The sequence below is a fragment of the Nerophis ophidion genome, linkage group LG19 (genome assembly GCF_033978795.1).
Source record: "Nerophis ophidion isolate RoL-2023_Sa linkage group LG19, RoL_Noph_v1.0, whole genome shotgun sequence".
NCBI classification, from domain to species: domain Eukaryota; kingdom Metazoa; phylum Chordata; class Actinopteri; order Syngnathiformes; family Syngnathidae; genus Nerophis; species Nerophis ophidion.
In genome coordinates, this window is record NC_084629.1 from 16,815,539 (window position 1) to 16,831,394 (window position 15,856).

Here is a 15,856-nt window from a genome sequence, read left to right on the forward strand (position 1 = left end):
GACAATGTTCCCCCTTTAAAACACTTGGGCTGATGTCCATGCTGAGAAAAAAAAAAAAAAAAGGGGGCTGTTTTAAAAAAGAAAAAGCTCGGCTTTAGCAAACAGTCCTCCACTGCTCATTCCTCTTCTCTATTATCTCCTTTCTATCTCCCCAGTGGCTGAGCTTGGAGAGCAATGACTTATGTGGCGAATTAAAGCAGCGTTTACCTGCATGCCTCCGCTAAAAGAAGCGCTTTGCTCTAAATCTCTGTCAGCGAGGAACGGGAACACTCGGAGCCAGATATGCACTCTTTATATGATCAAATATCCGGGATGTCACGGAGCATAATTACATTAGAATTATTTACAAGTTGTTGCTCCACTGGAAACTGTGAAGTTGTATAATTTTGGAATTTGAACATTACTGTGGAGGAAAATGTGCCTCTAAAATAGGGGTGTCAAACTTATTTTAGCTCAGGGACCACATGGAGGAAAATCTATTCTCGAATGGGCTGGAATGGTAAAATCATGGCATGATAACTAAAAAATAAAGACAACTTCAGGTTGTTTTCTTTGTTTTACTTTGGCCTAGGGTTGTACGGTATACTGGTATTAGTGTAGTGAAGGGGTCGGCAACCCAAAATGTTGAAAAAGCCATATTGGACCAAAAATACAAAAACAAATCTGCCTGGAGCCACACAAAATTAAAAGCCATATTATATATAGATAGTGTGTCTTGAGATATAAATTTAATTAAGAGAACTTAAAAGAAACTAAATAAGCCTTAAATATAGCTTCAAATGAGGCATAATGATGCAATACGTACAAACCCCGTTTCCATATGAGTTGGGAAATTGTGTTAGATGTAAATATAAACGGAATACAATGCTTTGCAAATCCTTTTCAACCCATATTCAGTTGAATATGCTACAAAGACAACATATTTGATGTCCAAACTGATAAACACTTTTTTTTTTGCAAATAATCATTAACTTTAGAGTTTGATGGCAGCAACACGTGACAAAAAAGTTGGGAAAAGTGTCAATAAATACTGAGAAAGTTGAGGAATTCTCATAAAACACTTATTTGGAACATCCCACAGGGGTGCAGGCTAATTGGGAACAGGTGGGTGCCACGATTGGGTATAAAAGCAGCTCCCGTGAAATGCAAATTTTTTCACATACAAGGATTAGGAAACGGTCAACACTTTGTGAACAAATGCGTGAGCAAATCGTCAAACAGTTTAAGAACAACATTTCTCAACGGGCTATTGCAAGAAATTTAGGAATTTCACCATCTACGGTCCATAATACCATCAAAAGGTTCACTGCACGTAAGCGATGATATAATGGACCTTCGTTCCCTCAGGCGGTACTGCATCAAAAAGCGACATCAGTGTGTAAAGGACATCCCCACATGGGCTCAGGAACACTTCAGAAAACCACTGTCAGTAACTACAGTTTGTCGCTACATCTGTAAGTGCAAGTTAAAACTACTGTGCAAAGCCAAAGCCATTTATCAACGACACCCAGAAACGCCGCCGGCTTCTCTGGGCCCGAGCTCAGCTAAGATGGACTGATGCAAAGTGGAAAATTGTTCTGTGGTCTGACGAGTCCACATTTCAAATTGTTTTTTGGAAACGGTGAACGTCGTGTCCTCTGGACCAAAGAGAAAAAGAACCATCAGGACTGTTCTAGGTACACATTTGAAAAGCCAGCATTTATAATGTTATGGGGGTGTATTAGTGCCCAAGGCATGGGTAACTTATACATCTGTGAAGGCATCATTAATGCTGAAATGTACATACAGGTTTTGGAGTAACATATGTTGCCATCCAAGCAACGTTATCATGGATGCCCCTGCTTATTTCAGCAAGACAATGCCAAGTCACTTGTTACAACAGCGTGGCTTCATAGTAAAAGACTGCAGGTACTAGACTGGCTTGCCTGTAGTCCAGAAATGTCTCCCTTTGAATAAGTGTGGCGCATTATCAAGCCTAAAATACCACAACGGAGACCCAGGACTGTTGAACAACTTAAATTGTACATAAAACAAGAATGGAAAATAATTCCACCTTCAAAGCTTCAACAGTTAGTTCCCAAAGGTTTATTGAGTGTTGTTAAAATAAAAGGTGATGTAACACAATAGTGAACATGCCCTTTCCCAACTACTTTGGCACGTGTTGCTGCCATGAAATTCTAAGTTAATTATTATTTGCAAAAAAAAAAAAAGGTTTATGAGTTTGAACATCAAATATCTTTTATTTGTAGTGCATTCAACTGAATATGGGTTGAAACTGATTTGCCAATGATTGTATTCCGTTTATATTTACATCTAAAACAATTTCCCAACTCATATGGAAACGGGGTTTGTACATACAGCTAGCCGAAACAGCACGTGTTAACAGACTACGGTAAGTTCAAAGACCGCCAAAATTAGTAGGACAAAACGGCGCTTGCCAAATACTCGAATCATTGAAGCATGTGTAATGTAAACAGTGTGCTTTATAACAATTAGGTAGGTTTGTGTCATGTTTGTCCTCTTACATAAATCATATTAACACAAAAAATTTATATTTTTCCCCCTCATCTTTTTCCATTTTTTATACATTTTTGTTAAAGCTCCAGCAAGCCACTAGGCTCTAGAGCGGCGGGTTGTCGATCCCCGATATAGTACCGTGATACTAATGAATCATTTTTGGTACTATACCATCTCTGAAACGTACCGGTCCCACACCCCCCCAGCGCCCGCGTCGTTGTCATGTCATGACATTGCAGGTTTTACGAGCAGAGGAGCATGTTCGGCGGCACACAATCACAGAGTACTTACAAACAGACACAGTGTGTAGACAGAAAAGGGAGAAGGGACGCATTTTGGCTTAAAAACTAAAGATAAAGGTGAAGTTATAACACTGAAACGCTCTCAGGAAGAGGTGCTTTAAGACATGGCTAGGTAGCTAGCGGCTAAAGTCCATCCGCCGTCTGCAGTGTTTTAGCTACTTCTAAATCACTAATCTTGGTCTCAATGGCAGCAAATAAAGTAAGTTTCTTACAAGTATCATTCCTGCAGGACGAGGAATAGCTAAACAGCGTCAAAATGTAAAGAAACGCCATTGATGGATCTACACCTAACATCCACCGTAATGATGTCAAGTACAGGCACGTATCTCAACGATACTACTATAATTACGTCAATATTTTTTGGCATCACAACATCTTATTTTGTTTTTTTGTTTATAAACTCAAGAAATATGTCCCTGGAGACATGAAGAACTTTGAATATGACGTATGATATGATGTATGATCCTGTAACGACTTGGTATCGGATTGATACCCAAATTTGTGGTACCGTCCAAAAACTGATGTAAAGTATCGAACAACAGAAGAATAAGTGATTATTACATTTTAACAGAAGTGTTGATAGAACATGTTAAACGAGAAAGTAAGAAGATATTAACAGTAAATGAACAAGTAGATTAATAATGAATTTTCTATCACTTGTCCTTAATAATGTTGACAAAATAACAGAATGATAAATGACACAATATGTTACTGCATGTGTCAGCAGACTAATTGTGTACGTTTACTTACTACTAAAAGACAAGTTGTATTGTACGTTCATTATTTTATTTAAGGAATTAACTGCAATAAGAAACCTATGGTTAATGTACCCTAAGATTTTTCGTTAAAATAAACCCAATAATGCGATTTTTTTGTGGTCCCCTTTATTTAGAAAAGTACCGAAAAGTACCGGAAAGTATCGAAATTATTTTAGTACCGGTACCAAAATATTGGTATCGTTACAACACTACTTTGTCCAAAAATAGCATTCTGAAAACGTACAAATCAAAGATATACCTCTGGAGAAATCACTTCAAATGTGTTGAAAATTCTGAGGAAATTGGTGCAGTTTCACAAACACAATGAGCTTAGATTTTGTCTCAATGTATCTACAAAGCCAAGATTAAACTTAAAGTCCCAGTATTTCTGGGATTTAACAAAAACGCAACATGTTAAGCTGGGCTCCAGAGGTTCCGCAGCACATATTGAAATACTTTGAGGTAAAATTGTAACACCAGGGGAAAACACTAATTAAAAACATTATCATTATCCTGCGATGAGGTGGCGACTTGTCCAGGGTGTATCCCGCCTACTGCCCGAATGCAGCTGAGATAGGCTCCAGCAACCCCCCCCCCCCCCCCGCACCCCCAAAAAGGGACAAGCGGTAGAAAAATGGATGGATGGATTATTATAATCAATGGTTTTAGTAATGTTCTTATAATCATTGAGTTGTATGATAATTGTTTGTTATTATAATTATTCTGGTACATTACCCTATATTTTCATAATCTTTTATCTGTCTGAATGGTTGGGAAAAACCATATGGTTGCACTGCCTAATAGAGGATCTGCGGTGTGCAATATTCTTACCTTATAAAGAGGTACTGTTTAACAGTGGTTAATTCCTTTTTACACTAAGAGTGTTAAAATGCTCGCTGAAAGACTTACAGATCTGAATTTGTAAAAATGTTTTACAAAACAATTTATCATTTTTAATACATTAATTATTTTTATAATAATAATTGTATTATTATTTTTATTGTTACAATATTTTCATCATCTTTCATCTGTGTGATTGGTTGGAAAAATAATGGCTGCATTGCCTCATAGGCAGTGTGGTGTGTTATAAATGTGTGTTTTTTTTTTTTAACCCTGTAAAGAGTAACTATTTAACCGTTTTAAATTAATTTTTAAACTCGTATAAAACTGTTACAATGCTACTTTTACAGGTGGACTCTGCACATACTGTAAATGCTCGTTGAAAGACTTTTTTACTTACATAGATCTAAAATTGTGATTAAAAAAAATAAAAAAATGTAAATGTGTATACTGTATTTTTTTAAAAACTATAATTGTTTAAATTAATGAATTAATTAATTATAATTTTTATACATTTTTTAAATAAATATCATCCTTAATAATATTAGTAATAATATTATAGCCCTGAATTTTTTCAATATTTTTCATCATTAATCATCTGTCTGATTGGTAAAGAAAAACCACATGGTTGCACTGACTTATAGAGATGAAGTGAATTGTGAAGTGAATTATATATTTATATAGCGCTTTTCTCTAGGGACTCAAAGCACTTTTACATAGTGAAACCCAATATCTAAGTTACATTTAAACCAGTGTGGGTGGCACTGGGAGCAGGTGGGTAAAGGGTCTTGCCCAAGGACTCAACGGCAGTGACAAGGATGGCGGAAGCGGTGATCGAAAAATGGAACCCTCAAGTTGCTGGCACGGCAGCTCTACCAACCGAGCTATACCGCCCCGAGATGTACAGTATATGTGGTTTGTCATATAATTTTTTACTCTTTAAAAGGATACTATTAAATATTTATTTTATGTTTAACTTGTACAGAAGTGCTAAAATGTTACTTGAAAATTAGTGAACGTTTTTAGTTAAAGTTGACTCTGGAACATATCATTTCTATTACCATTATATCATAGGAAACAAATCAGAGGTCAACCCATATACTGTAAGGGACTGTGTTGGACTTTTGAAGTTCCACTGTCTTAGCGATCATCCTCACGCTCACAAATGCTCAAAATGACTCAGGAAAAAAAACATCCCACGAGCCAGAAATGTGTATAAGACAGATGTGAGGCTTCACAGTGTTGCATCCTGGGAGAGCATGAAATAAACATCAGAATAATGTGAGCAGAGGAGAGAGTGAGAGAATGAGAGCCACTCTTAGACTTTCTTCCATCGTCTTAAGGACAGCATCTCTTTACTGTGTGTGTGTGTGTGTACAGTGACCCACTCAAACAGAATTTTTGGCTCTTCAAAAAACAAAGAAACACACAAAAAAAAGAGTTTGATATCAGCAGAGAGACATACAGAGACAACAGGGATAAAACAAACCAAACTTTTTTAGAACTCGCTGAAAAAATATGTGGGCCGTTTTGGGTGCACGTTGAGATTCCTTAAGTGTACTATGTCAGTGACTTTGACGTTTTTTTTTTTAGCAAAGAGTTGGTGACAGCGAGCCGTATAAGTGCTGTGGGCGCTTTACCGATGTCAACAATATTTGGTACACGTGCGCTCGCTAAAAGTTCACAAGACGTGGTCTATGGCTTTACAAAGTCAAGGATCCACTCAAACCGGGAAATAATTTAACGATGTGTTTATATTTCAGGTTGCAGTGACACAAAACTTCACTGATTATACATTATCATACATATATGATATATCATTATTTTGTTAATATTATTTTGTATTATTATTACTATTATTAGTATTGTGGAGAGACGGAGCCGACAGCAGGCTCGGACAAACGGTGGTCCTGCCCAAGATGGCGGCCAGGAGGCGGAGCATGCAGCGGAGCAGAGAGGCGGGGCACGCCTGGAGCGACACTGCAGCCATCAGAGTCAGGTGCGTAGTTCACACACCTGCTCTCAATCCCTACCTCTTTCTACGGCAGCATAAAAGGGGAGAAGGAGGAACAATCGGGGCAGAAGTGGGAGAGGAACCACCCGAAAAGGAAGACCACGAACGTGATGAGAGAGACCCAGAGCGAGATGAGCCCCCGCGGACGACGCAGCCGCCGGCCACCGAAAGGTGCGCCGCGAAAAGCAGGAAGAAACGGCGCGCTAGAAATTGGCGCGACCGACTGGCAAGAAACTATGTTTATTGAAACAATAAACCAGAGCCAAACCTGCTACGATGCGTCCTGTATCGATTGTCACTGCAACCCACATGATGACGGCTGGGGACCTGTCACAAGTATTATTATTATAATTACTTATAAATCACATCTGATTTCGGTTGTGATGTATGATACTATTCTCCTAAAAAGTTTATTTTAATGATGACAGTGTCACATCCGATATATAACATACTTAAATGATAAAAATAAATATCATACAAAATAGACAAAAACATTTTTTTCGAATGAAAATTGTAACTAGTTTTTTTTTTTTTTCAATTTAGTTATTAAAATATTAATACTTTTTGCCATATTTTAACTTGAGATTATTATTACAACTTTTTTGTTCACATTTCTGTTTCGGTTATTGTTTAAAAAATATTTATTTTCTCATGTTTACATTTTATTACAATAATGTAAACAACTAAAACGAGATTACAACTGCACTTGTACTGTACTGGTAATATTATGCAACAATTTGTTATTGTACTATGAATACTTTTTGCCATATTGTAACTTGAGATTATTATTATTACAACTATTTTCTTCACATTTCTGTTTCTGTAATTGTTTGAAAAATATTGATTTTCTCATGTTCAAATTTTTTTTTATAATAATGTAAACAACTAAAATGAGATTACAACTGCCCTTGTACTATACTGGTAATATTATGTAACAATTTGTTATCGTCCTATTAATACTTTTCGCCATATTTTAACTTGAGATTATTTATTACAACTATTTTCTTCACATTTCTGTTTATGTATTTGTTTAAAAAAATATATATTTTCTCATGTTTATGTTTTTTATAATAATGTAAACAACTAAAACGAGATTTGTACTGTACTGGTAATATTACGTAACTATTAATAACCAAGCTATTATCCCAGATATATATTTAATACATTTTGTTTACATTTTATGAATTTTAAGTTAAATTGTTATTCTTGGGATATTACAGTTTTTCAGTCACAAAAGGCAATTTTTTCCCAATCCTTGTGTAGGTTGTTTATATTAGAATCCTAATGATGTGTTTTATTTCAATTTACCAACATATCACAAATGTATTCTTGAAATATCTTGGCTTTTGTCCCATAACATTATAAATGTTTTTATTCTAACAAAGCAACTTGTTTTTCATATGAAATATTATTTTAATTATTTTTATATTTTGATAATGTATGATAATATTAAAAACATATTGTAAAATGCCATTAAATACACTATTCTTAAAATAACACCAGAAAAAATATATACAAAATCTATCAAAAACAATACATTTTTTGCTTGGGAAATTGCTACTTTTTGTGTAATATTTTAACTTGTAAATATCTTGTAAAATCAGAAACATGTACCTGCCATATTAACAAATATTAATCGCAAAATACTTTTTCCCCCATGTTTAATTTTTTTTTTCATAGTAGTCAAAACTGAATCCTTCTTATATTATGTTATAAATAAAGAAACATTTATAAATATATATAGTTGAAGAGCAGGGAAACCTGCGAAACAGGCATGTAGGGATGAAATTGCCCCTGTGTTTTTTCCTGACCTAAAGTATATTGTCATGTCTTGTGATCATGTTTTGTTTAGTTATGTTCTGTTTTGCTTAAGACTTAAGACTCCATTGTTTCCTGTTTTTGCACTTACTTGTTTGCTTTGTTTCTGTCACGCCTGTAAGATTATGTTTTGGTTTTTACCATGTTTGGTCAGGTTATGTTTATTTTTTGGGACATTTAGTTCTGTCTTGGCACTTCCTGGTTTGTTTTCGTCTCAATGACAACTCATTAGTTTTTCACCTGTCATGTCACGCCCCTGTCCTCAGTTTTCACGCCTGCTTGTAATTATCATTGGTATTATTTAAACCGGTAGTTGCCAAGTGTTGAGTCTGGCATTTTCACACACCCTACCCATGCTGTTCCTACCTTCATGCCCTCGTCCACAGTTCCTTGTCATGTAAGTTTTTGTTTATAGTTCATAGTCAATTGCCTTTGTGCTAAGTCTTTTTTTTGTGTCCATTATTCATGCCATCGAGCAAGTGTTTTTGTTTCCTGTTTGTGTTTCATAGCCTAGATTATTATGCGCCATTGAGCACGTTCTTGTTTCCCCTGTTTTGTATTGTAGTGTATAAATAAATTTAAAGATGTACTCACATTCACGTCTCGCTCGTGCTAACTTCCCTCTGCGCCGGAGAAACAATCCACGTCCAAGTCATAGTTTGACAGTTTCCATGTCAACCCATTAGTTTTCACCTGTCCCCAAGTCACGCACCTGTTTTCACTAATCATGTAACTATTATTTAAACCGAAAGTTGCCAGGAAGTCAGCCTGGCGATTTTCCCCCTGATACGGTCCATAGTTTTGCTTCTTGCCATGCCACGGAAGTTTTTTGTTTTTTTATGTCACAGTTATCGAGTTTTGTTTCATGTTCATAGTTTCTGCCTTTGTGCAATTTTTTCTTTTATTAGCCACGTTTTTGTAGTTCCGCCTTGTGCGCGCCTTTTGTTCCTTTTTTTTTATAGTAATAAATAAGCATGTCCCTACCTTCACGCCTTGTCCGCGCCAACTTTCCTTTGCCTTCAGGGAAAACAAACCCCAAAGTCCACGTTATGACATATATAAATGTATTTATTTTTTAAAATTAATGTTTTCATAGAATGACGATTCTTCTCTGTAAAAGTTTAATATTTTACTTTTAATATTTTATTTGTATTTTTTCTTGAAATACCTCAGCTTTTTCTTCTAAAATTAATAGTTAATTAATTATTGGAATATTAAAGGTTTTCCATCACAATACATCTACTTGATTGACTTAATAACAACTTTATTCTCATAGAAAATACTCTGATCATTGTTATTTCTGCCTCTAATACTCCACAATAGGTCAAGGTAAATATTTCACTGATTATACAGTGTTATAATGTATATTTAGTATTTATCATATATTTACAAAGTCAACTTTCTTACTTCATCATCCGACACAATTTCAAATTGTGCAAAAAAAAAAGTTCTGCACAATTCCAAACTTAAACATGTATGAAAACCCGAATGCATATTTCTACTTGATTTATCATTGCAGCTTGACTTTAAATAATTCATGCTGTGTGGCTTTTTAATGACGGCGTGGTTGAAGTCCTCCCCTCTGACAATGAGCAATAAGAGCATTTTCTCAACCTAGACATCAAGTCTCTAATGAGATTTAAAAAAAATAAAAGTGCCTAAACAAAGTGAGTGCTAGTGTGTGAAAGCTCATTATGAATGTAGCGCGCACACCCTCGTACACACACACTAGGGGTCCTCACCCCTCCTGAAGAGCTGGATGGTAGCTTGGCGACGGCCGTTGCCATTTTCCACGTAACACGAATAATTTCCCAGATCCTCCTCCTCCAGCGAGTCGATCGTCAAGGAGATGGCGACTTCCTGCTCGCCGAGATGCTCCTTGACAACCCTGCGGGACAAAAGACGGGTGGTTTCACATTTAGCTACATGCAGATTTGTTCCTTATAACAGGCAGAGTAGTCCTGTCTAATTGAGGATCTTTGGCTACCGTTGTTGCAGTTATGTCCTTAAAGGCCTGCTGAAACCCACTACTACCCACCACGCAGTCTGATAGTTTATATATCAATGATGAAATATTAACATCGCAACACATGCCAATACGGCCTTTTTAGATTACTAAATTGCAATTTTAAATTTCCCGCAAAGTATCCTGTTGAAAACGTCGCGGAATGATGACGTGTACGCTGTTAGGAAATATGAGCGCTACACACACACACAGCTAAAAGTCGTCTGCTTTAACAGCATAATTACACAGTATTTTGGAGATCTGTGTTGCTGAATCTTTTGAAATTTGTTCAATTAATATTGGAGAAGTCAAAGTAGAAAGACGGAGTTGGGAAGCTTTAGCCTTTAGCCACACAAACACACGGTGATTCCTTGTTTAAAATTCACGGAGGTGAAACTTTACTATGGATCAGAGCGGACATGGATCCCAACCGAATGTCAACCAGCAGGTTTCGGTGAGAAAATTGTGGTAAAAAGTCGCTTCTTACCGGATATCAGCTGAGCTTGTGCCGCCCATACAGCTGCTGTCGACTTCCCTGAGACACTGCACGTCAACACACGGCCGTGGACGTACACTTCCGACTATCAGGTACTGTTAAACTCATTAAAAAACTAGCAACACAATAGAAAGATAAGAGATTTCCCAGAATTATCCTAGTAAATGTGTCTAAAAACATATGAATCCATCTCAATGCAGTCGCGTTTTTTTTTTTTAGTCCATCGCTATCAATATCCTCAAGCACAAATATTTCATCCTCGCTCAAATTAATGGGGAAATTGTCGTTTTCTCGCTCCGAATAGCTGTTTTTGTTGGAGGCTCCCATTAAAATCAATGTGAATATGTGAGGAGCCATCAACATGTGACGTCATCGTCTGCGACTTCCGGTGGAGGCAGGGCTTTTCTCCAGTTGCGAACTTTATCGCGGATGTTCTCTACTAAATCCTTTCAGCAAAAATATGGCAATATCGCGAAATGATCAAGTATGACACATAGAATGGACCTGCTATCCCCGTTTAAATAAGAAAATCTCATTTCAGTAGGCCTTTAAAAAGATAGGGCTCTTGGGATAGGTGCCAATCTGGATTTCTGCCAGGGGTGCTCGGTGTATGTGTGTTAGTGTTGTCCCGATACCAATATTTTTGATACCGGTACCAAATTTATTATTTTGTAAATAAAGGGGACCACAACATTTTTTTTTATTGGCTTTATTTTAACAAAAATCTTACGGTACATTAAACATGTTTCTTATTGTAATTGAGTCCTTATATAAAATAATGACCATACAAGGCAACTTGTCTTTTGGTAGAAAGTAAACAAACAAAGACACCTAATTTAGCTGCTGACATATTGGGTCATTTTCCATTCTATTATTTTGTCAACATTATGAGGGACAAGTTGTAGAAGATGAATTTTTAAGCTATTTGTTCATTTACTGTTAATATCTGCTTACTTAAACTTCTGTGAAAATGTAATAATCACTTATTCTTCTGTTGTTGGATACTTTATATTAGTTTTGAATGATACCACAAATTTGGGTATCAATCCGATACCAAGACATTACAGGATCATACATTGGTCATATTCAAAGTCCTCATGTGTCCAGGGACGTATTTCCTGAGTTTATACATATAATATAAATTTAAAAAAAAGAAAGAATATTTTGTGATGTTAAAAAACATCGATTTAATCATAGTAGCATCGACTAGATACGCTCCTGTACTTGGAATCATTACAGTGGATGTTAAGTGTAGATCCACCAATGGCGTTTGTTTATATTTTAGTCTCCCGGAAGAGTTGGTGCTGCAGGGAATTCTGGGAATTTGTTCTGTAGTGTTTATGTTGTGTTGCGGTGCAAATATTCTTCCAAAAGGTGTTTGTCGTTGTTGTTTAGTGTGGTTTCACTGTATGGCACATGTTTATGACAGTGTTGGCATTGCTCATACTGCCACCCTTAGTGTGACATGTATGGCTGTTGGGTAAATATGCAATCCATTCGTTTTTGGGCAGTGTATTCTATGTCATAGTTGTTGTGTCATTAGTTTAATATCGGCCCGATAAATCCTTGGTTAGATTTAGTTAATTATAAAATATTAGAGTTATGATACTTTAATTAAGTCTAACGGACCAAACACCCCACTAAATTAACAGGATTGACTTTTAAAAAATTATGTGAAATAATGAAAATTGCTGTCCATCCCAGGTGAGTCCTCGGCATTGTCTGTGGGTGCTGGATCGACGCCTATGGCTCCCTGCATATAGAGGATCTTTGACTAATGTGGTTTTTTTTGTTTTTTTTTGCAGCAGGTCCCTAAAAGCAGCATTAATTTTGTTGAATAAGAGAACTTTGAGGACATCCATCCATCCATCCATCCATCTTCTTCCGCTTATCCGAGGTCGGGTCGCGGGGGCAACAGCCTAAGCAGGGAAACCCAGACTTCCCTTTCCCCAGCCACTTCGTCTAGCTCTTCTCGGGGGATCCCGAGGCGTTCCCAGGCCAGCCGAGAGACATAGTCTTCCCAACGTGTCCTGGGTCTTCCCCGTGGCCTCCTACCGGTTGGACGTGCACTAAACACCTCCTTAGGGAGGCGTTCGGGTGGCATCCTGACCAGATGCCCGAACCACCTCATCTGGCTCCTCTCGATGTGGAGGAGCAGCGGCTTTACTTTGAGTTCCTCCCGGATGGCAGAGCTTCTCACCCTATCTCTAAGAGAGAGGCCCGCCACACGGCGGAGGAAACTCATTTCGGCCGCTTGTACCCGTGATCTTATCCTTTCGGTAATGACCCAAAGCTCATGACCATAGGTGAGGATGGGAACGTAGATCGACCGGTAAATTGAGAGCTTTGCCTTCCGGCTCAGCTCCTTCTTCACCACAACGGATCGGTACAACGTCCGCATTACTGAAGACGCCGCACCGATCCGCCTGTCGATCTCACGATCCACTCTTCCCCCACTCGTGGACAAGACTCCTAGGTACTTGAACTCCTCCACTTGGGGCAGGGTCTCCTCCCCAACCCGGAAACGGCATTCCACCCTTTTCCGGGCGAGAACCATGGACTCGGACTTGGAGGTGCTGATTCTCATTCCGGTCGCTTCACACTCGGCTGCAAACCGATCCAGTGAGAGCTGAAGATCCCGGTCAGGTGAAGCCATCAGGACCACATCATCTGCAAAAAGCAGAGACCTAATCCTGCGGTCACCACCCGGAACCCCTCAACGCCTTGACTGCGCCTAGAAATTCTGTCCATAAAAGTTATGAACAGAATTGGTGACAAAGGACAGCCTTGGCGGAGTCCAACCCTCACTGGAAATGTGTTCGACTTACTGCCGGCAATGCGGACCAAGCTCTGGCACTGATCATACAGGGAGCGGACCGCCACAATAAGACAGTCCGATACCCCATACTCTCTGAGCACTCCCCACAGGACTTCCCGAGGGACACGGTCGAATGCCTTTTCCAAGTCCACAAAGCACATGTAGACTGGTTGGTCAAACTCCCATGCACCCTCAAGAACCCTGCCGAGAGAGGACATGTTTTGCCAATATGTTCAAGAAAAAACAAACAAAAAATAATGGAACATTCCTGTCTTATGAAGGGTCTTTGATTTGCCTTTTTTTTTTTTTGCTGTAGTTCCTTATAAACAGCATAGCTTTACTGTTGTATAGATGATCTTTGATTCAATTTGGGTTTCCCCTTGTTGTGTTTAGGATCGTTTACCAGCTTTTTTGCAGAAGGTCCATATAGACAGCAGGACTGCTGTTTTTAGAGACCTGTAAAAAAGTAAGAGTGCTCTTTTGGATAGAAGATCTTTGACCAGAGTTTTTGCCAGTAGGTTCCTTAAAACATGTAGAGTCGTCCTGTTTTATAAAGAATCTTTGGCTACCGTTTTTGCAGTTACGTCCTTAAAAACATAGTGCTTCTGTCATACAAATAATCTTTGATTGCTGTTTTTTCACATTTCCCTAAAAAGCAATAATACTCTTGTTGTATAGAAGATATTTGGCCGAAAAGTCTTGCCGAATAGAGGATCTTTGACTAGTTTTGTGCAGGAGGTCCTTAAAACAGATATAGTGCTCTCCTCGACTTTAAGATCCTTTAGTAGCTTTTTTGCAGTAGGTCCATAAAGACAGCAGAAAATTCTTGTCGTGGTTAGGATATTTGACTGCTGTTTTTAGAGACCTGCAAAAAAGTAAAATGGCTTTTGTAGATAGAAGATCTTTGACTGGAGTTTTTGCCAGTAGGTTCCTTACAACAGGTAGAGTAGTCTATCTTTGAATAGCGTTTTTGCAGTTATTTCCTAAAAACATAGTGCTCCTGTCGTATAGAGAATCTTTGATTTTTTTTTTCCAAACAGGTGCCTAAAAAGCAAGATTGCTTTTGTTGAATAATAGATCTTTCATAATTTTTGTTTGCTAATATGTTCTAAAAGAAACAAACAAAACAATTATGAAACATTCCAGTCATTTAAATGATCTTTGATTGTTTTGCTGTAGTTCCTCAAAAACAGCAGCGCTCTACTGTTGTATAGAGGATCTTGGATTCAGTTTGGTTTTGCTCTTGTTGTGTTTTGGATCCGTTACTAGCTTTTTTGCAGTAGGTGCATAAAGACAACAGGAAATGGTTTGGATATGTGACTGCTGTTTTTAGACACCTGTAAAAAAGTAAAAGTGTTCTTGTAGATAGTAGATTGTTGACCAGAGTTTTTGCAAATAGGTTCCTTCAAACCGGTAGAATAGTCTTGTGTTATAAAGGATCTTTGGCTACCGTTTTGGCAGTTATGTCCCTAAAAACATAGTGCTTCTGTCATACAAATGATCTTTGATTGCTGTTTTTTTAAAGGTCCCTAAAAAGCAAGACTACTCTTGCTGTGTAGAAGATATTTGGCAGAAAAATCTTGCCAAAATGAAGCATGTTGTTTAAAAAAACAAAAACACATTTAAAGGATCTTTGATTAAAGAGTTTGCAGTATACTCAAAAACAGCGGAAAAGTCTTGCCAAATAGAGGATCTTTGACTAGTTTTTTTTTGCAGTAGATCCTTAAAATAGATATAGTGCTCCCCTCGACTTTAAGATCCTTTAGTAGCTTTTTTTGCAGTAGGTGCATAAAGACAGCAAAAAACTCTTGACATGGTTAGGATCTTTGACGGCTGTTTTTGGAAATCTGCAAAAAAGTAAGAATGCTCTTGTATATAGAAGATCTTTGACCAGAGATTTTGCCAGTAGGTTCCTTACAACAGGTAGAGTAGTCTATCTTTGGATAGTATTTTTGCAGTTATTTCCTTAAAACATAGTGCTCCTGTCATATAGAGGATCTTGACTAATGTTTTATTTTTTTTGCAACAGGTCCCTAAAGGCAAGATTGGTTTTGTTGAATAAGAGATATTTGATGAGAATTGTTTGCCAGAAACTGCCAAAAATTATGAAACATTTCCAGTTGTCTAAATGATCTTAAATTAATATTTTTGCAGTAAATCCTCAAAAACTGAAAAAAGCGTTCCTAATAGAGGATCTTTGACAAGATTTGTTTTGCCGTAGGTCCTTAAAAGCAACATAGTGGTAAAGAGGATCGTTGACTCCTGTTTTTGTTTAGTTGGTCCCTGGT

At 37.5% G+C, this 15,856-nt stretch overlaps 1 protein-coding gene across 2 annotated transcripts in view; it reads right to left on the reverse strand.

Annotated features, from left to right (window-relative positions):
- il1rapl1a (interleukin 1 receptor accessory protein-like 1a) overlaps positions 1–15,856 on the reverse strand; it is a 650,628-nt gene that overhangs the window by 32,272 nt on the left and 602,500 nt on the right. For both annotated transcript variants that reach the window (XM_061879367.1, XM_061879366.1), the window contains exon 8: positions 9,992–10,137. In XM_061879367.1, the coding sequence (XP_061735351.1) occupies positions 9,992–10,137 (146 nt within the window). The remainder of the gene's footprint in view (positions 1–9,991; positions 10,138–15,856) is intronic.